The sequence below is a fragment of the Microcaecilia unicolor genome, chromosome 1 (assembly GCF_901765095.1).
Source record: "Microcaecilia unicolor chromosome 1, aMicUni1.1, whole genome shotgun sequence".
In the NCBI taxonomy this organism is placed as follows: domain Eukaryota; kingdom Metazoa; phylum Chordata; class Amphibia; order Gymnophiona; family Siphonopidae; genus Microcaecilia; species Microcaecilia unicolor.
In genome coordinates, this window is record NC_044031.1 from 377,904,755 (window position 1) to 377,927,425 (window position 22,671).

General features: G+C 46.1%; 1 protein-coding gene across 2 annotated transcripts in view; it reads right to left on the minus strand.

Annotated features, from left to right (window-relative positions):
• The window catches only part of IFT27 (intraflagellar transport 27), an 81,001-nt gene extending 69,925 nt beyond the window's left edge, over nucleotides 1–11,076 (minus strand). For both annotated transcript variants that reach the window (XM_030210042.1, XM_030210058.1), the window contains exons 1-2: nucleotides 10,897–11,076; nucleotides 1,451–1,530 (exon numbers count right to left, since the gene is read on the minus strand). In XM_030210042.1, the coding sequence (XP_030065902.1) occupies nucleotides 1,451–1,530; nucleotides 10,897–10,930 (114 nt within the window). In that variant the 5' untranslated portion in view covers nucleotides 10,931–11,076. The remainder of the gene's footprint in view (nucleotides 1–1,450; nucleotides 1,531–10,896) is intronic.
• Between the last annotated feature and the right edge of the window lie 11,595 nt (nucleotides 11,077–22,671).

Here is a 22,671-nt window from a genome sequence, read left to right on the forward strand (position 1 = left end):
TCCGCTCCATCCGAGCGGGGATCCGTCTCCTCCAAGGAATCCGCAAAGGACCGTTGGGAGAACTCAGAAACGCTGCCCTCATCTACATCAGAGGAGACAAAGTCCTCCAAGGCCTGGGAATCAACCCGAGGGCGTTTACCTCCGGGGGCCTCAACCTCTTTACCAGACGAGGGAGCAGGGGCAGCGTTTTGCATAAGGAAGGCCTGATGCAGCAGCAAAACAAACTCGGGGGAGAAACCCCCCCAGACTGTGCACTTCCACAGCCTGGGCTACAGCCCTAGACGCACTCTCAACTGGCACTCGCAAGAGCGGGGGAGAGACATGCTGCGCATCCAAAATGGCGTCCGGCGCGACCCTCCGCGAAGGAGCCGCGCGGGAAGAATGGCGCTTAAGTTTAGCCGCTTTTGTGCCGTCGCCCAAATTAAGGGCGTTCATGGCATTAACGTCTCCCACCTCAAGGGCGGCACAAGAAGAAGCCGTCCGAGCCGCGTGGCCAGCCAAGATGGCGGAGGCGAGCAGCGGGGGATGGGCGTTTATGGCGGGAAAAACCGCCACACCGGAGGAAGGACCGGGACACTCATCGGTCACGAAACTGTCACCCAACAAGGGCGAATCAGACTTTAAGACCCCCGCATCCCCTCTAGAAGCGCACAAGCGATCCGGGGAGCGACTCTTTGCGCCCTCGCCCTCCGACGCCATAGGCCACGTGGCGATCAATCGGGGAACCCCCTGCCCGCTATAAAAAGGTAAAAATTACCTGCTTTCCGCTCCGAGCTGTAACGACCTGGTGTCCCAGTGAGTAGCTGCAATAAACGTTTAAATAAACGTCGAAATAAACGCCTTTTTTTTTTTTTAACGGAGCCAGCGGGAGGGGGGAGAAAAGGAGGGACCTGGCGCCACCAGGTTTGCACTTGCTCAAGAAGAGCCCTCAACCCCAGGCACTCAACAAAACCTAAAAATTAGGCTTGGAGGCCTAGCCAGAGCTGCTGCTGTGTGTGACCACCACCTGCTGAGATAGAGAACATACTGAGGAGTTTCCGGCAGCACATGACCACATATAGGGAGGCAAAAGTTTGCTCTCTATCTCCACCTGCTGGTAGATGGACACAACCCACCAGTCTATGGATTGATCAGCATGATGATATGGAAAGCTTGGATTAAGGTACAATATTAAAAAAAGAGCAAAGAATATTTAATAGAAAAGCTGAGTCATAATACAGTAAAGCTATACCCTAGAAAATGGTATTAAAGGTTGGTGGACAACTCTTCTGCCACTGTATCTTTAAACTCTGTCCTCAATTTTCTATCTCTTTCCCAGGAACACAAAACATCTGATTTCTCCCCCGAAACACAGAATAGATGAAAGACTTTCGTTATATGAGCTTCTTAAATAGGTTACGTCCTTAGAAAGTCTGACATTACACCATACTTAAACAAATTTGCTAGCTACCATGGCATAGTTCTTCTGGAAGTGGGCTCCATCACTCCGGAACAGCTGGGCCAGGGTGCTTTTCCCCACTGTAGCATCACCTATGAATTTGTCAAAAGAAAAATAAAAGAATGCCTTTTTAAAGAAATGTTATTTTCTTCTTCATTTAGCATCTCCCCAAGAGTTACTGATAGAAACATTAGGAACTAGAAGCCAAACATCCCACAGACACATATCATCCTGCTAATGCAGCAGCTTGCAAGAGTTGGAAGATGTTGAAATGATGTAGCCCTGGAAACTACTCCTGCAGCTGTCCTTAGATTGATATCCCGTCCTCTGGCAAAGCCTCCTTATCTCACTTTCATGGCACCCTCCCTGTGCTGCTGCAGTCTGCAATCCACTTCATCCTTACTCATAGAAGGGAGGCTTTTTTATTCCTTGGAGCAAAAAGGAATGAAGGTTCCAAAATTTCCTTCCCTGGCATTTGCTGCATATACACAGAGAATGCTACAATGCCCATGGTTGTGACCATCAAGGATTTACTGAGTTCAGTGACATAGACACAGCATCAGCATGCATATCTAAGCTACTTTGAAATCAGTTAAAGCAATGAGGGGTATAATCAACCTCGTTTCGATTTGGACGTCCTCGCAAAACGTTCCCATCCAAGGGCGGGGAAACCCGTATTTTCGAAACAAGATGGACATCCATCTTTAGTTTCGATAATACGGTCATGGACGCCCATATCCTGAAATTTGGTCGTCCTTAGAGATGGCTGTCCCTAGACTTGGTCGTTTCTGATAATGGAAACCAAGGACGTCCATCTCAGAAACTACAAAATGCAAGCCATTTGGCAGTGGGAGGAGCCAGCATTTGTAGTGCACTGATCCCTCTGACATGCCAGGACGCCAACCGGGCACCCTAGAGGGCACTGCAGTGGACTTCATAAATTGCTCCCAGGTACATAGCTCCCTTACCTTGTGTGCTGAGCCCCCCAAAACCCACTACCCACAACTGTACACCACTACAATAGCCCTTACTGGTGAAGGCGGGCACCTAGATGTGGGTACAGTGGGGTTGTGGTGGATTTTGTTACAAACGTAACAGGTAGGGGGGATGGGCCTGGGTCCACCTGCCTGAAGTGCACTTCACCCACTAAAACTGCTCCAGGTACCTGCATACTGCTGTGATGGAGCTGAGTATGACATCTGAGGCTGCCATAGAGGCTGGCAATCAATATTTTTAAAGATACTTTTTGAGGGTGGGAGGGGGTTAGTGACCACTGGTGGAGGAAGGGGAGGTCATCCCCGATTCTCTCTGGTGGTCATCTGGTCATTTCGGGCACCTTTTTGTGCCTTGGTTATAAGAAAAACACGACCAGGTAAAGTCGTCCAAATGTTCGTCAGGGACGTCCTTGTTTCTTTTGATTATGGGTCGAGGACGTCCAAGTGTTAGGCACGCCCAAGTCCCGCCTTCACTACGCCTCCAATATGCCCCCTTGAACATTGGCCGTCCCTGCGATGGAAAGCAGTTGGGGACATCCAAAATCGGCTTTCGATTATACCGATTTGGACGACCCTGTCAGAAGGACACCCATCTTCTGATTTATGTGGAAAGATGGGCGTCCTCATTTTTCAAAAATGAGCCCAAATGTGTTCAAATAGTCTTCTTCCTACAACTAAGCAGTTTTCAAAGCAGAAATGTGTGGTAAAAGACAATTGTAAGCGACCAATATGTTCTAGGAAAGTTTGCCCAGTAACTATATTGGCTTTGAAGAAAGTACAATTTATACAGGTTGTGCACCTCATTGAAAGAATATAACATTTATACAAAAATGTTCTTGTCCCTATCTGGAATAATCCATTGCTGAAAACAGACAATAGATTGATTTTTTGGTAAGTTTGTGTTAGCAGGGGCATATAGACCACTGATTGAATATTTGATGGTTTGGTTGTTAAAGACTTTGCTACTATGCAAGCATCATTTAGTATCCCTAGCACATTTCGATACCAGCGTCTACAACTAGGCAACTGTCTCCTACACTCTTCTTTTTGTAAGATTTCACAGTGCATGTAGCCAACTATGATGGAACTGCAGTTTAAAAGTTTGTTATTTGGTCACACTGTATCATTGTGTTACAAGACATTGTAAGATCTTTTTTCAAAGCCTCTTACTATTCATTCGCAATGGGCTGAAGATGCTCAAGTATCAGCAGAGCGTATTGAGGGGAATCATCTCTGGCAAACCACAATTACACCAACTTCATCAGTAAACTTTACACAAACTTTTCCTACATCATGTGGAGGGGCATTTTTGAAAGGGACGTCCAAGTTTTGATTTGGCATCCTCGCAAAACGTCCCAATCCAGGGGCGGGGAAATTCATATTTTTGAAACAAGATGGACGACCATCTTTCGTTTTGAAAATACCGTCAGGGACATCCAAATCCTTAAATTTAGTCATCCCTAGATTTGGTCGTCCCTAGACACGGATGTTTCTGATTTTCGACGATTTTCGAAACCAAGGACATCCATCTCAGAAACGACCAAATGCAAGCCATTTGCTCGTTGAAGGAGCAAGCATTTGTAGTGCACTGGTCCCCCTGACATGCCAGGACACCAACGAGGCACCCTAGGGGGCACTGCAGTGGACTTCATAAATTGCTCCCAGGAACATAGCTCCCTTACCTTGTGTGCTGAGCTCCCCAAAACCTACTACCCACAACTGTACACCACTACCATCGCCTTACGGTGAAGGGGGGCACCTAGATGTGGGTATAGTGGGTTTGTGGTGGGTTTTGGAGAGCTTCATGTTTCCTCCACAAACGTAACAGATGGGGGGGGGGGGGGGGGGGGGGGGGGGGGGGGGGCTGGGTCCGACTGTCTAAAGTGCACTGCACCCACTAAAACTGCTCCAGGTACCTGCATACTGCTGTGATGGACCCAAGTATGACATCTGAGGCTGCCATAGAGGCTGGAAATCAATATTTTTAAAGATGTTTTTTTGAGGGTGGGAGGGGGTTAGTGACCACTGGGGGAGTAACGGGAGGTCATCCCCGATTCTCTCTGGTGGTCATCTGGTCATTTTGGGCACCTTTTTGTGCCTTAGTCGTAAGAAAAACAGACCGCTAGACCAAGTTGTCTGACGTTCATCATTCTTAATTCCAGCTTTGGCACAGTCCGGTGATGTCACTCCTGCGGTATCCTTTTTAGGGCTGCAAGTCCCTGGCTCATTGCTCTGGCAGCTGTTGACTTCAGTCACTGCTCTGAGCTGCTCCGTGCCTTTCACTCTGGTTCCTACTCAGCCAAAGCCCCCTTGGGACAGAATGATCCATATCTTGTACTCTGGTTCCTGCTCAAACAAAGCCCCCTTGGGATAGGCTGCCCCATGCCCTGCACTCTGGATCCTGCTCAGCCGAAGCCCTGTTGAGATAGGCTGCTTTGGACCTTATATTCTGGTTACTGCCTTGCTGCTACCTGGAGAAGACTTGTCTGCACTTGGGTGGCTGCAGTTCCTCTACAGCTAACTAACTAGTCATCTCTGAGCTCACCTTCCAAGTTGTCACATCTGCGTAGAAATAGAAGAGATTCCAAACAAACGCATAAGAGTTGCGAGAACTCAAGTACAGATCGAAAAGGAGAGGGGACAGGATAGTCCTTAAGGTATGCCGCAGTGCAATTTCCGTTGTTTGGAAATGGAGTCAGAAGTAACAACTTGAAAGGAACAAGAAGACAGGAAAGGAGTAAACCAAGAAAGAACTGTGCCAGAGATTCCAAACGAAGACAGGTGGGAAAGAAGCAGTGAATGATTAATCAGATCGAAGGTTGCCAAGAGATCAAGAGAGACAGCCAGAATAATACAATACTGGACGAGATGGGAATGGAGTTTGCTAAGTAGGGCTGTTATGGCTGTTTCTGTACTGAAATATGATCTCAATCCAGATTGTCGTGGATGTAATGCAAGCACCTTTTCAGAGAAGGACATGAGCTGGATGAATACTACTTTTTCTTCAAGGACTTTTGACATGTAATAGAAGTGAATTTAGCCTTTCCATTTGTTGGTGGAAGTGACATCTAAGTTTGAACACATAACCCCAGTGTTGAAACAGCTTCATTCGTGAAATGTAGGATACAATGTACGATTTTGTCTATTGTCTATGTTTGTGCAGCGCTGCGTACGCCTTGTAGCGCTATAGAAATGCTAAATAGTAGTAGTAGTAGTCCATCAAGCTCTGTATGGGAACGCCCTAGGGTATTTTGTGGTGGCGGCTTTGCAGGTATATCGTCTGAAAAGATGTTGAGATCAGAGAACACGATGCGGCTTAATGTTGAAGTAGCGAGTAAAGTTCACTATGTATGTATGTACACAAGCCTCATACTTCTCAGTGATGGGTCCACTGAGTTGGAATAAACTCCTGGGACAGCTGCATTTGTATTGAGACAGGGTACAGTTTTAAAAATTATTAAAAACAGCACTTTTGAGGGGGGCTTAATTTGTTGCGTTTGTTAATTTTGCAGTGGTGCCTGGGCATAAGATTTGGGTAGTGGCAAGTAGAAGAGTTTTTGTGCTATGATTCTTTTTTTCCCCCTTTTGGGATGGAATGGGGTCACATGTTTGAACTGAGTTTGGGAGGTGGGGGTGAATAAACAGACTGGAACTAAAAGCTGTGTTGCCTTGAAAAACTTTGTTGTGGACTGCCAGAGGGAGGAGCTGGATTGCTGAAACCCTGGTTATAGCAGAACAGAACAGAAGGGGAGACACCAAAGAGCCTGCCACTACCCCAGAGGGATTACTACAGGGTCATTACAGTGGCACCCCAGATGGGACATGTAGTTTGGACCCGCATTTTATCCCACCCTGTCTGGATTCGCCAGCTTCATCACGTAATAACACTGTGATGTTATTATGTCCATATCCATCTGCTCCTACAAACCGGGTAATCCTGAGCTCTCCCCCTCACCAGCCTCTATACACTCCATTAACTCTGGTTCCCTCACCGCTTGTCGGTGAGATCTCTCCCTACCCTCCCAGGCGGAAGGTATCTTGTACTGATTTCTGACCCAGGGAAATTGAGTTTTTTCATCACTGCTCTCCCTTCTGGCCATGGATCGCCATAGTAGCTGCTCCTTCCAGTCTTTCCCTCCACTCTCCCTATGTGAAGTCCCTGGCAGGTTTTTGAACACACCTTCCTGCACCCCTCTCCCAATACCTTCTGGGACACGTAGTTTGGACCCGCATTTTATCCCACCCTGTCTGAATTCGCCAGCTTCATCACAATACTTACACAATTACTGACATGAACATGTATATCCTAAAGGAAAGGAGAAACAGATACAGACTTCAAATATTTGGAAGGTATTAATATGCAAACAAACCTTTTCCAGAGACGAGAAGGTGCTAGTATTACAAGGCATGATATGAGGTGGAAAGGGGGCAGACTCGGGAATAACATCAGGAAGTATTATTTCATAGAGAGGGTGGTAGATACCTGGAATGCCCTCCCTTGGAAAATGGTGGAGATGAAAACGATAACAGAATTCAAAAATGCGTGGGATAAACACAAAGGAATCATGTTTAGAAGGAATGGATCCAAAGAAGCAACACCGGTAATTGAGAAACAAAGCTAGTACTGGGAAAACTTTTATGGCCTGTGCTCAGATCGTGTCTGGACAGCTTCAGAAGTTGGAGAACAAAGACAGTGCTTGGAAGACTTCTACAGTCCATGCCCTGAAAATGGCAAGGACAAATCAAGATCAGGTATACATATGAAGTATCACACAACATATATAATGAGTTTATCTTGTTGGCAGACTGGATGGACCTTATAGGTCTTTATCTGCTGCCATCTACTATGTTACTATGATTTTTCACCATTTCCTCAAGTCATTCCCCATTTATTTTCCTTGAGTGTTACCAGGGGCGTAGCCACGGGTGGGCCCGAGCCCACCCAATTTGATGTCAGGCCCGCCCAGCAGCAGTGTTCCTGCACAGCGATTCCAGTCACAGGCTCGGCTCGCAGCGATTCCCACACTCTGCTGCCTGCCGCTCAACAATCTCACTTGCAGCTTCTAAGCGCTAACCCGGAAGCCTCTCCTCTGCCGCATCTTGACTGGGCAGAAACCGGAAGTTGTGGCAAAGGAGAGGCTTCTGGGTTAGCGCTTAGAAGCTGCAAGGAGATTGTTGAGTGGCAGACAGTGTGTGGGAATCACTGCAAGCCGAACCTGCGACTGGAATCGCTGTGAGCTAGAGGAACAATGCTGCTGGGCGGGCCTGCAAGGAGGGTGAGGGAAGATGGGGTGAAAGTTGCTGCACGGGGGAAGGGATGATGGGGAAAAGATGTTGCACTGGGGAGGGAAGACAGGGGACAGCAGCTGCACATGGGGGAGGGAAGATGGAAAGATGAGGCATGGTGGGTGGGGGAGATACTTCACGGGGAAGAAGGGAGAGATGCAGCAAAGGGGTGGAGGGGTGAGGAAGGGAGAAGTCTTGGCTGCAAATGAGGTGGAGGGGAGGGAGACATGCTGCATAGAGAGGGGATAGGTGGTGAGAGGGGGAGAAATGTTGAACATAGGGGTGGAGAGGAGAGAGAAATGGTGGGCATAGGGGTGGAGGGAAGGGAGAAATGTTAGACATGATGGTAGAGGGGAGGAAGGTAGAGATGCTGTATGGGAAGGGGAGAGAGATGTTGGACCCAGAACACAAAGGAGAGGGAGAGAGAGATGGAGGACAGTAGGAATGAGAGGGGGAGATAGACATGGGGTGGAGCTACACAGTAGGTGGTGAGGGGGGAAAATGCTGGGCCATGGGGGTGAGGACAGGAATGAAGAGAGAAGGGGCAGGAAAATATAAGGCTACCAGGGTGGGGTGGGGAGGGGATCAGATGCTGGTTAGAAGGGTGGAGGGAGGAAGATGATGGGAATGGTGGAACCCAGTGGGAGAGGCCAAGAGGAGGAGGAGGAGGAGGTGGCAAGGAAACATATGAGTGATAGTGATTACAGAGAGTAGAAATATGGTAATGGGGAGTAGGTTAAAGATAAAAGAGAAAGTAGGGATGGGGAGGAGTAAGATGGGGAATGGGAGAGCTAGTGGGTGAAAGAAGAAAATGGAAATTTGATAGGTAGTTGAAAAGTAAAAAGGAGACGAAGAAAGGTGAGAGAGAGGCAGAAAAGAGCTAAAAAGGAATGATCAATATGTCAGAGGCAGGAATAGTGAGGGAACAGGCAGGAGAGAGGAGAAAAGACAAATGGACTGCAGCCGCTTGAAGAATTAGCAAACGACAGAGAGGAAAGCAGAAATGAGAAATTGGAACCAGCAAGATGGAAAAATAAAATGTCCCGACAACAAAGGTAGAAACAAAGCATTTATTTTGAATGTTTGAAATGGAATATGTTAGCTTTTGGGATTGCCAGGGCATTGGGGAAGAATGGGGAAACCCTGTCCAGCATGCATTTACATCCCTCCAGGCTCTCCACCCCCTGTGAAGAAACTGTGTTTTAAGCCTGTAAAACGTATCTTATATTTTCCTGCCCTAATTAATTCCTGAAGTGTATTTCTTCTAGAAATCAAAAGGAAAAGGAGAGGAAACCTAGTGGTTAGAGCACTAGGCTTGACAACCAGAAGTACCCAGATCAAACACCACCACTGCTCTGGCAGGCTTATTTTCGAAAGAGAAGGGCGGCCATCTTCCGACCCAAATCAGGAGATGGCCGCCCTTCTCTCGCGGGCGCCCAAATCGGTATAATCGAAAGCAGATTTTGGGCGCCCCCAACTGTGCAGTCCGTCGCGGGGACGAACAAAGTTCCCGGGGACGTGTCAGAAGGGTAGGGAAGGCAAGACAAGGGCATGCCGGGGCGTGCTTTAGAGATGGGCGCCCTCGGCCGATAATGAAAAAAGAAGGGCGGCCCTAGCGAGAATTTGGTCCACTATTTTTGGACCCTTTTTTTTAGGTCCAAGTCCCAAAAAAGTGCCCAAACTGCCCAGATGACCACCGGAGGAAATCGATGACCTCCCCTGACTCCCCCAGTGGTCACTAACCCCCTCCCACCAAAAAAAACCGAACTTTAAAAACATTTTTTTGCCAGCCTCTATGCCAGCCTGAAATGTCATACCCAGCTCTATCACAGCAGTATGCAGGTCCCTGGAGCAGTTTTTAGTGGGTGCAGTGCACTTCAGGCAGGTGGACCCAGGCCCATCCCACCCTACCTGTTCCACCTGTGCTGGTAAATGGGACTGCTCCAAACCGCCCCCAAAACCCACTGCACCCACATCTAGGTGCCCCCCCTTCACCCATAAGTGCTATGGTAATGGTGTAGAATTGTGGGGAGTGGGTTTTGGGGGGGGGGATTTGGGGGGGCTCAGCACCCAAGGGAGCTATGCACCTGGGAGGTATTTTAATTTTTAAAAGTGTCCCCTAGGGTGCACGGTTGGTGTCTGGCATGTCAGGGGGGCCAGTGCACTACAAATCCTGGCCCCTCCCACGACCAAAGGGCTTGAATTTGGTCGTTTTTGAGATGGCCGGCTTCGGTTTCCATTATCGCTGAAAACCGATGCCGACCATCTCAAATTCGCCCAAATCCTAGGCATTTGGCCGGCACCAACCGTATTATCGAAAGAAAAGATGGCCACCCACCTTTTTCGATAATACGGTCTGTCCCGCCCAGTGGCGTAGCTACGTGGGGCCTGAGGGGGCCGGGGCCCCCGCAGATTCACCCCAGGACCCCCCTCCCGGCGAACCCGCCCCCGCCGCCGCCTACCTTTACTTTTGCTGGCGGGGTATCCCACTCCCCGCCAGCCGACGTCTTCTCAGTCCTTCCTGCTCTTCAATGTGTTTGCTGACGTCCTGCACGTAATTGTACGTGCAGGACGTCAGCAAACACATTGAAGAGCAGGAAGGACTGAGAAGAAGACGTCGGCTGGCGGGGAGTGGGATCCCCCGCCAGCAAAAGTAAAGGTAGGCTGCAGCGGCGGCGGGTTCGTGGCGGGAGGGGGGGCGGCAATGTCAGCGGTGGGGGGGGCGGCGCCGGGGGGAGGGCTAAAATGTGCCCCTCCCCCCGGGCTCTGGACCCCTCACCCACAGAAGGCTGGCTACGCCCCTGGTCCCACCCCTTCGCGCCCCTGTCCTCGGAGATGGGCAGCCATGGAGATGGGCGTCCCCGTTCGATTATCCCCCTCCTGGTGTCCTTGGCCAAGTCACCCAACTCTCCATTGCTTCAGATTCAAAATCAAGATTATGAGCCCTACAGAGAAAAGGGAAAAATGGAGGGTTGGGTGACTTGCCCAAGGACTTGAATGTAACTCACCTTCAGCTGCTGCTGCTACTACTACTGAAAGATCCGAGAAAAATCCAAATAAATAAAACATCAGAAAACACCTCCAGATTAGTCTGTCTGCAGCGCTACAAGCATCCAAAGGTGCAGATTATCAAAACAAAACACAACTTTTTGAGTAGGCCTCAAGCGCTCCACTCACCTGCCAATATGCATTTCGCCGTCAACTTCACCATCCCGATAACAAGAAAGGTGGTTATCGGAACGCAACCTAATTTGAGGGAGATGAATACATTAACAGGCCTCAGTGAGTGCGACCGCGCCGCCAGATAAGCAAAGGCCGAGCTGTGGTGGCCAACCCCCTGCCAGCAAGCATTTCCATAGCAACCGCAAACTTTCTCGTAGAAGCTGTAAGGAAACAGCGCAGCACCGGTAGCCGATTAGACAAACAGCTTGTCCATCAAGAGTAGCGTGGAAGCTCATTGGTCACAAAAATGGCAATTTTTTTCCCCCCGCCTAGCTGCAATACCTCCCATTTGACGACGGTGGTGCTGATCACTATAAGTTTCGCGCGGCTGGGTCTGTCTGACATTTATCCCGGTGTTCACCCAAATGACGCTTTGGAAAAAGGTGCTGTTTGTGCTCGCGGTGGAGTGTATTTTAAAGAAACATGCAAGAGGGGAAATAAGATAAGAACGGTGTATAAGTTACCGAGTTTCAAAGGCGTCTACTTTCTAATTTGTGTTGATGAAAATATGAGGGAGCTAGTGGTGTTCGTACAGTAAGCAAGCATTAAAAACTCTGTCTCTTTTGGTAACCGTGTCAGACAGAGCGTGTTTGTGTGTGGTCTCTGCTGAATTATAGCAGCTGAAAACAACAGAATATAGACATTTAAGTATATGCATTCTCTCTCCTAGATGAAGATATCTTGTAGCAGAATAAACAATTGGTGTTTCTGTTCCTTGAGGATGCTGGAGCGGAGCAGTGGGGGACGAATTGGGGTGGTAGGCGATTCTTTTTTCGATATTATATTATGCTTTTTCACTGTGATTATGCTGAAAACCTGACTTGGCTGGGGAACCCCGAGGATTGGAGATGAGAATCAATGATGCTATTAAAAAGTTGTTGCTGTAAAATACTAGTGGACTAGTTTGGAGCGGGTACAGTTGAATCGCTTGTTTTATTCTTTCCAAAAATACTAGGGCTAGTCCACGCATTGAAGCTACTAAATAGTAAATTGAAAACAAACTGGATAAAATATTTCACTCATCATGTATTTAAATTCTGGAATTCGTTGTAAGAGAAAGTAGTAAAAGCAGTTAGCTTAGTGACCTTGCTTGGCCACTGTTGGAAACAGGCGAGTGGGCTTGATCAGTGGTGTGCTGGTAAATTTTTAACAGGCATTCTCCCTGGGTATAGCTAGCCCTGCAGTTTGGGTGGGTGGGTGGGGGGGGGGGTGCAGAGGGACTGGGGGCCCCAGTCCATCTATGTATCCCCCCTCCCAATTTCAGGGCTGGCTATACCTGGGGGGGGGGGGGGGGGGCAATGCATTTCTCTCCAGGAAAAATTTTTCTTAATCCTCCCAGGTTCCAATTTAATTCCCAATCTAATTCATATTTAATGTGGGATAAAATGCCATAAATAAGTAAATAGAAACTCTGAATGTTGAGCATCTGATTCTCATAAGATGGTGTGATAGTGACCTTTTACCAGGAGAGAAAAAAAAATCTCTGCTTGAATATAACATTCCCTATAACCAGCCCCCTCCAAATGACACACTGATTATGATTTATAACTACTCTATTTATGAAAAGTTATTCCGTTATTGTACTTCCTCTGTGTACATCCGTTTGGGTTTCCAGGGTTAGGTGCTGATCAATTGTGACCCCTGGAAGTTTTAACTGTCCAAGATGGGTAGGGATAGGTTGGCAGTATTTAAAGTAGAAGGACTATATTTATTATACTGAGACGATAAGATGAGGCAGTGAGTCTTTTCAGTATTCAGTTTCAAATGAAATGAGTTAGCCCATTCATCCATTGTACTCGGACCTAACCTAATAAGATTGGTAATTTCATCCAAGTTCTGTCTGAAAGGTATATATATTGTAACATCATATGCGTATATAAATAGATTTAGATCTAGTTTGGATAGGGCATTTGGATCTTCCACGGTCATGTCTGGTACAATATTCTTAATCATACTGCATAATTTTAAATTTTTTTTACCGTTTGAGTAGCCTTTTTAGGAAGGAAACTCCTGACATCTTTGCAGTGGCGTTCCTAGCCTGGATGGCACCCGGGGCGGGGTGCCGATTCAACCCCCCCCCCCCCCGGCGAAATGACACCCCCCCCCCCGCATGCACACCGCAGGGGGGGGGGTGCCGTGGCGCATGCCTGTCGGCTCCGAAAAGTTCGCTAACTTCGCTCGTTCGCTGCAGCTCCCTCTGCCCCGGAACAGGAAGTAACCTGTTCCGGGGCAGAGGGAGCTGCAGCGAACAAGCGAAGATAGCGAACTCGGAGCCAGGCGCGCGCCGCGGCACCCTCCAGCAGCGTGCACCCGGGGCGTACCGCCCCCACCGCCCCCCCCCCTTGGTACGCCACTGCATCTTTGCCCTTTATATTAGTGGCAGGGCAATCATCTAAGACTGGCTTGATTGTTTCTTCTCTAGAACCAGTGGTTCTCAACCTTTCTTCAGTCGGGACACACCTTACAGATGTTTACATATGTGACGCACTACATTCATGACCCTCATGGACACTTGGTCTGACAGAGTATGACAATTTTTTTTTTTAGTTAAACATAAGCATGCGCTGCATCCACAAAACCCTTATTAATAGCAATCTTCCACATTCCTGAAAACAAAAACCTAACTCAATATACATGTAGCAACCCTACCATAAAAAGTAGCACTAATTCCTGGTATTCAAACAACTTGAACCATACCATTGAATAGGCAGCACTACAAATATTACATGGGCCCTAGGACATCCATACACCTACTACTGTTAAAGCAGAACATGCAAACAGAATACTACACCTCTGTCACACGCAAAATACAGAACCAAGGGATCCCAAATAAGAAATATATAAAAATGAAGACAATAACTGAACTAGCGGAGCGTCTCTCAATGAACAGACACACAATTGGTCTTTCTGGATATGCTGGTTTTTCTTTTTCTTTTATGAGCATTGCAACCCCTGACGAAACATGACCTGTGTCGGGCATTTCTCTGGTATATAGTATCAACAAAATCTTTAGATGTTATATTGATCTGCTTGCTTTCTTTTCCACTAAAGCTAACATACAGCAGAGCACCAATAGTACATGGTAGATGGGAAGCAAAGACCTTGAAACTGCATATTATCATTGCCTCTGGAGTTGTCTTACAAAAGTCGCCAAAGAAACACGTGCACAACTCTGGAGGCAGACAGGAGACCACCAAAAAAACGTGTGTGTTCGTGCTTTTTGGTGACTTTTGTAGACAGCCCTGGAGGCAGGCAGGAGGCCACTGATTTAAAAAAATAAATAAATAAACTAGGCATCAAGGACTATAGTACTGCATTCTAGTCATGTTGCCGTTGCGCATAATCTGGACTTGTGCACATACAAGCAGTGTTTCACTATATTCCACTTAAATTCAAAATAAAGCACTTTTTTTTTTCTACCTTTACTGTCTGGTCATTTTATTTTCCCAAGCATGGTGGTCCCAGTTTCTCTGCTTTCCAGTGTGTGCTGTCCATTTGTCCTTTCTCCAATTTCTGCCTGCAGTCTTCCATTCCCTCACTTCCCCTCCACCTTTACGGTCCAGTATTTTTCTGTCTCTTCTCCCTTCCTCTCCACCCTTGTGGTCTAGCTTTTTCTTACCCCTTTGTTCGTGTCCCCTCTCTCACCCCCTGTCTATAGTCCAGCAGCTCCCTGTCCCCTCCAACCCATGATCCAGCAGTTCTCTCCTTCTCCACCTCTATAGTCCAGCAGCTCCATGTCCCTGCTCCCTTAAGGTTCTACAGCTTCATGTCCCACCTTTACCTCTCACTCCTATAGTCCATCAGTTCTGTGTCCCCTCTTTCTTCCCCCACCCCTATAATCCAGCAACTCTCGGTCCCCTGTACTTTATAGAGTAGCAGCTCTCTGTCCCCTCTCCTATCTAACCCATGATCCAACAGCTTTGTGACCCTTCTTTTCCCCTTTAATCCTGCAGCTCTATGTCCCCTCTCCCACCACTATATGCCCACAGTTCCCCCTTCCTCTCTCCATTAAGGTCCTAAAGCGTCATGTCCCCCTTCTCCCTACCTCCCTCCTCTTACACCCTTATGGTCCAGCAGCTCCCTTCCACCCCCCCCCCCCCCCCCTTATGATCCAGGCCCTCTGTGTCCCTTCTCTCCGAAACTCTTATAGTCCAGCAGCTCTGTCCCCCCTGCCCTTTCCATAACAGTTAAAATTTGGTACTGGCTGGGATAGATTGAAGACAATTTTCGCTTCCTCTACAGAGGTAAAGAAGTGAGTTTGACCAGCAAAGGCGACCCGCAGCCGTTCTGGTTCAAGTAAAACACAAGGAATCTTCCGAACATAGAGTTAAGGGAGCAAAAGCTTTACATTGAGCATGCACTTTAGCAATAAAATCCTGAAAACGCATTACTTCCCGCTCCGTAAAGCCCTCAAAATAGGTTGCTTATCTGCTAGGTGGAAGACACAAAAGAGAACCACACCAGGATGTACAGGATCGCCACCATTAGGACCCATGCAATGTGTCTACTCAATTTTAAGAGGTTCACCCCAAAGATTCCAAACTCAAAGATTTTGTAAGCCAATTGTTCAAACTACGCACGAGCTACTACTACAACAAATCATTTCTATAGCGCTACCAGACGTACGCAGTGCTTCACAGTTGAACATAAAGAATAGACAGTCCCTGCTCAAAAGAGCTTACAATCTAAATCAGGACAAAACAGACAGGACAAATAAGGGAAAAGGGTAGGATAGACAGGATACATAGGGAAAAGGGAACTATTGAAGAGAAGAAGACAAGATAAGGGTTAAGAGTAGGTGACAAGTTATGAATCAAAAGCAACATCAAACAGGTAGGCCTTTAGCCCGGATTTGAAGGCGGCCAGGGAAGGAGCTTGACGTAATGGCTCAGGAAGTCTATTCCAGGTATAAGGTGCGGCGTGATAAAAGGAATGGAGTCTGGAGTTAGCGATGGAGGAGAAGGGTGCAATTAGGAGAGATTTGCCTAGTGAACGGAGTTCCTGGGAAGGAGTGTAGGGAGAGATGAGGGTGGAGAGCTAGTGAGGGGCAGCAGAGTGAATGCACTTATAGGTCAATAAGAGGAGCCTGAATTGTATACAGAAATGGATTGGGAGCCAGTGAAGAGACTTCAGAAGAGGGCTGATATGGGCATAGTGTTTTTGGCGAAATATTAATCGTGCAGCAGAATTTTGAACAGATTGAAGAGGAGAGAGATGGCTGAGTGGAAGACCTGTGAGAAGCAAGTTACAGTAGTCCAAGCGAGAGGTGATGAGAGTGTGGATGAGGGTTCTGGTAGCATGCTCAGAAAGGAGAGGGAAAATTTTGGCGATATAGAGAAAGAAATGACAGGTTTTAGCAATCTGCTGAATATGTGCAGAGAAGGAGAGGGAGGAGTCGAAGAATGAGCGTGTCATCGACAGAAATAGAGAGAGGGGGAAGGGGAGAGGTTGGTTTAGGTGGGAAGATAAGCAGATCAGTTTTGAACATATTGAGCTTCAGGTAGCAGTGAGACATCTAGGCAGCAATGTCAGGCAGGTAGATATCTGGGCTTGGATTTCTACCGAGATTTCTGGTGTGGAGAGGTAGATCTGGGAGTCATCGGCGTAAAGGTGATATTGAAAGCCATGGGATGAGATCAGAGCACCAAGGGAGGAAGTATAGATGGAGAATAGGAGAGGTCCTAGGACGGATCCTCGAGGTACACCCACTGAGAACGGGATAGAGGATGATCCACCACAGTATACACTATAAAAGTACTCTCCGCCCTTTCTGCCTCTCCTCACCCTATGCTTGGAATAAACTTCCTGAGCCCATTCGCCAAGCCCCCTCCCTGCCCATCTTCAAATCTTTGCTGAAAGCCCACCTATTCAATGTCGCCTTCGGCACCTAACCTTTATGCCTCTACTCAGGATATCTAGACTGCCCCAATTTGACTGACCTATTTTGACTGACTGTACATTTGTCCTTTAGATTGTAAGCTCCTCGAGCAGGGACTGTCCTTATTTTTAAACTGTACAGCGCTGCGTAACCCTAGTAGCGCTTTAGAAATGTTAAGTAGTAGTAGAGAGATAAGAAGAAAACCAGGAAAAAGCAGAGTTCTGAAATCCAAGTGAGAACAGCGTACCTAGGCTGTAGTCAACAGTGTCAAAAGCAGCAGAAAGATCGAGAAGGATAAGGATAGAATAGAGCCCTTTGGATTTAGCCAGGAATAGATCATTGGAGACTTTAGCAAGTGCTGTTTCAGTTGAATGAAGGGGGCGAAAGCCAGATTGGAGTGGGTCAAGAATAGGTTGAGAAGAAAGTCGAGGCAGCGATGGTGAACAGCACGCTCTAGTATCTTGGATAAGAAAGGGAGGAGGGAGATGGGGCGATAGTTGGAAGGAGAGGTAGGATCCAGAGAAGGGTTTTTGAGGAGTGGGGTGGCTATGGCATGTTTGAATGCATCAGGGACAGTCACAGTGGAAAGTGACAGATTGAGGATATGACAGATGAAAGGGGTGATAGCAGGAGAGATAGTGTTGAGTAGATGAGTGTGGATAGGGTCAGTGGGGTAGATGGTTAGTTTTGAGGATGAAAGAAGAAGTAAAGTTTCTTCTTCAGTAATTTCGGAAAAGGAGGCAGGGGTAAGAGGGTTGAGAGAGTGGGCTAAGGGAAGAGGGGATGGAGGAGAGCTGGTTGCGAATTCAAGTTTAATCTTGTGAACCTTATCGTGAAAGTAATCAGCCAAAGTCTGGGGAGAAAGTGAAGGGGGAGCTCTGAGTCTTTCAGAGACTGTCGCAGATTTTTGCATCTGGATCTGCCCTCCACAGCCTTCAGTTTGCATTCCATCTATTGAATGTGGAGCTGAAGCTGTTCCAAGTCACGTGCTGCATGCTGAGCCTTGGCCTCCAATGAACTGACCTGATGTTGCTGCGCATCTGTCTCTATGCTGTCTAAACACTCATGAGTGAGCGACTTCTGTTCTATCATGTATTTGCTGCGATTTTGCATCCAACGCAGCCCCCCTGCAGTCCGTACTTCATTCATAATCTCCATGGTCCAAGTGGAGCTAACTGAAGGGCTCGACTGGGCCAAGAGAGCCATCATTTTAGCATCCACTCCCTTCTGCTTCTCCCCGTCTTTGTGGGTCAGTCTTGATGCCATTTCGAGGTTAAGAACTTTGGAGCTTTCGCCCTACCACCCTAACAGGAGCAACTTAGAGCTAGCAAGAATTCAACCAGTTTCTTGCTAAAATTTGCAAGATATGTAGCTTTTAGGTGGGGAGACAGAGGAGCTGAGCAGGCAGCCTCTGCTCCTTGCTACGGATGATTTTAACGACAGATTACAGATCACTAACAGCAGATCTTCAATTTAATGTTTGAGTTCTTTCAGTACCTTAGGGTGTATACCATCTGTTCCAGGTGATTTCACCCTCTTTAACTTGTCAAGTTTGGCTCAGTACATCTTCCAGGTTCACCAAGAGTTTTTAGTTTCTCCACATAGTCACCTTTGAAAACCATTTTCGGTATAGTTAGCTTTCTTACATCGTTTTAAAGACCAAAGCAAGGAATTCAGTCTCTCCGCTATGGCCTTGTTCTCCCTGAGTGCCACTTTTTGCTCGTTCATGATCTAACAGTCCCACAGATTCCCTCACAGGCTTTCTGCTTCTGATGTACCTGAAGAAGGTGTCACTATGAGTTTTTGTCTCTGTGTCAAGTTTTTCCTCATTCTCTTTTAGCCTTCTTTATCAATGCTTTGCATCTAGCTTGACACTGCTTATGTTGCTTCTTAGTTTTTTTAGTTGGGTCCTTTTTTCATTCTTTGAAGGATGTTCATTCCATAGAGTAATACTGAGGCATTACATTATTTGTTTTATTCTCTATTCCTTTGCTAATAGTATCTAGAATGTCTTTTTAGCGATACATACAACTGCTAGTGGGATATGACCGGTGAGAACCTTTTTTAGTGATACTACACAGCTGTTCTTATGTATTTTCGGGGGTAGACAGTTCTAAATAAACTTGAAGAAAACTTTGGTTGCTGCTACACACTGTCCATGATACCTAAATCCTTTTCCTGGAGTGGTAATAGCTAAGGTGGAGCCTTGCATTGTGTAGCTGTAGTTTGGATTATTCTTCTGTGTGCATTACTTTGCACTTGTCCACATTGAATCTTTCTTGCCAGCAGCAACATCAATGTAGTGGTGACAGTAGCCTCTCGTGAGGTGTTCATTTTCCACTATTCCTTTTAATAGAGCATTCTTCAAAGAGGTGGGGAGCCTCCTTAAGCTCTTACGTCACACAGGGTTCTGAGATTGAACCCAAACACCATGCCTATATTAATAACCTGGACCTGCAGGCCAGGATTCTTTGCCCCTCAGGTCTATTCATCTTCTTCTGGACCACTTGATCTTACTTCAAATGGATGTTTGAATTTGTAGAGTTTTTTTTTGTATAGTTGTGTAAAGAAATAATTTTTATTGCTTTTTAAAAAATTTTGTATGCGATTTGTTCTCTGCTTAGACTTTTAAACATATAGTGGGTTTTAAGTAAATTTTTATTAATACTATCTTTTATGTCAATAATCTGGAGAATGATGGTGGTGGTGGTGGGGGGGGAAGGCAGGCAGGCAGGCACAAGATCTCTTTGGACCTATAAAGAAGCAGCAAGGATTTGGGACTTTGTTAGGGCAAATCGCATATAAGCAACCTACCACTCTGGCAGCCAGAATCCAGTGGCCAACAGATTCTATAGAGTCTTCTAAGCACAAGCAGGATCCCTCCATGTCACAGTGCCACAGTCCATGTTCCAGGTGTGGGAAACGGCTTTTAATGGCTCTGTCTGTGTTGAAAATGGAAAGCTGCTGCTCACTCCACCTCTTCCCAGGTCATCTGGTAAGAAATGCTCTAACAATATCCCTATCTTAGCCTCTTCTCTGTGTGTATCCCCTATTCTAGTCATAGCAAAGACTCTGTATAAGATTATCAAGAGACCAGGCATGATGATCCTTATTGTCCCCAGTAACTTGGTTTCCCCTCCTAACAATCTTTCCAACTGTTACTCACACAGGATCTAGGCTGCCATCTTCATGTCCTATCCTTTACACCATTGAAATTAAACACAATTTACTTTCAGCATTATGACTTCTAGCACTTATTGAAGACATTTAACTGCTGCCAGGAAACAGTCTACTTGAAGAGTACTTTCAGGTGGAAGAAGTTATTCACCTGGTGGTTCTTGAATGATCGCAACATTAACTGGGCTTTGTATGCAGTAGTTCCTTGATTATATGGTTCTGGTTCCAGTACATTAACTGCCCATGTTAGCAGTTATGACCTGAGACAGCTATCTGCTTGGTCATTCAAGGCCTACAAGATGTACATTTTGCTGGATGGGCTGCTGCATTTTCTATGTCTGGTTCATGAATGTAGAATGTGCTGCCTCTGGTTTTACAATTGTTCATGGGTGCTATCCCGTTTAGGAAGTTATTGAAAACACACCTATTTTTGCAGGCATTTTTTCTAATTATATCTACCTGTGAGTGAGTAAGGGTAGGTGATGTTGGATAGCTGCTGGATGGTTTTTGGTTTTGTTTTATTATTAATTTTGAATTATGTATGTATTTTTTTTGTAATCTTCCTCGGAGCAGGTGCAATAAAAATTTTCACTCTTCTTGTGTCATTGTGAGTTATTGATACCGTCTCTACCCTATGGGACTTCAGACTCTTCAGTTCAGGTGCAGGTCTGTACTTTTTTGGTCTGTCATACTTAGTTGATGGGTAATTGGCTTCCAATTGAATCTCCATTTTTTAGTTTTTGAAACAATGACTTCATCTCACACACCTTTTATAGAAACTTTGTGTACTATGGGACCTTAACATTATCCCTACATCCCTTATGAAGCCACTGCAGTCAATGGAGTCTGTTTTCTTCACCATCTCACATGAAAAGGTTTTTCTTTTCAGTGGCATTTACCTTAGCTAGAAGCATAAATGAGCTTCAAGCTTCAGCCATCAGCTCGCCTTACATGTAGTTTCATTATAATAAAGGAGTTCTCTGTATTAATTTCAAATTATTACCAAAGGTACAGTAGTAACATCTCCATACTTTTGGCCCTGAGCCCTCCACACACGGCGTTGCAAATGTGTAATCAAATATTGCCTCAAAAGTAAAGAATACTTCAAGAAAAATAAATGAATGTCTCCAATCCTAACAGAACTATTGTTCCAGCTGCAAAACAAGGTGAACCAATTTGCTGACATCATGCATACACTGGATATGAACAAACTAGTGCTGTTTTATTTATTATTTATTTACGGTTCATTTCTACCCCACATTTTCCCACAAATGCAGACACAATGTGGCTTCCATGAATTACAAAAGTTAAAAGATACAACACATGAATTTAGCAGTAGAATAAGGATAAAACGTTAGCAGCAATTAGGATGGCTAAACAGCAGAATTACTAATGGAATACACTTGGTCAAAAAGGTACGTTTTCAGCAGCTTGCAACTAGTGTAACTTTTCTGAAGTCTGCCTTTGGCTAGCATTTGTAAAGCAGGTACCTGGTCTTCATATAATATACATTTACATCACATTATTGCTTGGACCAGTCCACAGTAAAAGACAACGGGCCTGATATTCATCTGCAACAGGTAGTGCGTTTGCTGTTGCCCACTGGCATTAAACCTGGATATTCAATGCTGGGCCCTTTCCGGCAACAGGTATTGAATATCTGGGGGGGGGGGGGGGGGGGGGTTAACCAGCTGTGCCAATATTCAGCACCACCTGCTTAACTCTTTATTTGAATGTTGGCGACTACTGGGTAAGTTGAGCGATATAGGTGGCTATGCGCTAGGTGTTAACTGGCAGTATGCAGCGGTGATAACCGGTTATTGGCCGCTGAATAGGCTACAGTATGCTATTTAACTGGTCAGCGGCTGTGTCTGGCTGCTAAAATAGCTTTGAATATGGGGGGAATATGTATTTCTGTAGGCAGCAGGGACTGATCAGGTACACAATCTCTCATATTTCCCCTAGAGTTGTCATGCATGCTAAGAACTTGACATCAAGTTCTGAGCTTTGTGAGAGCTGTTCTGCCCTGGTGGCACATTATGATGTCACTCACTCTGGTGCCTGATCAATCATGCTGTGGATGGAAAACAACACTTGACAGGTTAGCAGCAGTACTTATACAAACGTTTACACATGAAGTCAGGCAAGCAGCTATGAGACTGCTTCCCTTCAGCACAAGGACAATTAATCATGAGCCTGGTATTGGGATCTTCCTCTCTAGTCTCTTAATTGTCCAGCTGATGCCTCACAAACACAGTTCAGTCTTACTAAGCTGCAGTAGTTATAAATTTTAATCAAGGACTAGATACAAAGTGATGATTCTTCCTGGGAGAATTATATAAACTATACACTTTGTGCCAAAGCTTATTCCAAATCAGTGCATTTTTCCTTAAAGATTAGATATCATTGTATCCTTTTCTTTTTAGTTTTTTCACATCAAACGTTGTAAATACTCAGACACACAAATCTCACTTCACCCTTGCCATCTGTGATTTATAACAGAGGCAATGGATAGTGAAAATGACTTGTCCAGGTTCTCGGCACACTGCTGCAGAGCTGCCAAGTTACCCAGTCCCAGCAGGGAGACTTTTAGCCATTCTTGTTTTTGAATTACATCCCTGTTCAGTGTACTATTTGAAATGAGCAGGTCCCATAATGTACCAGGATAAGGCTGT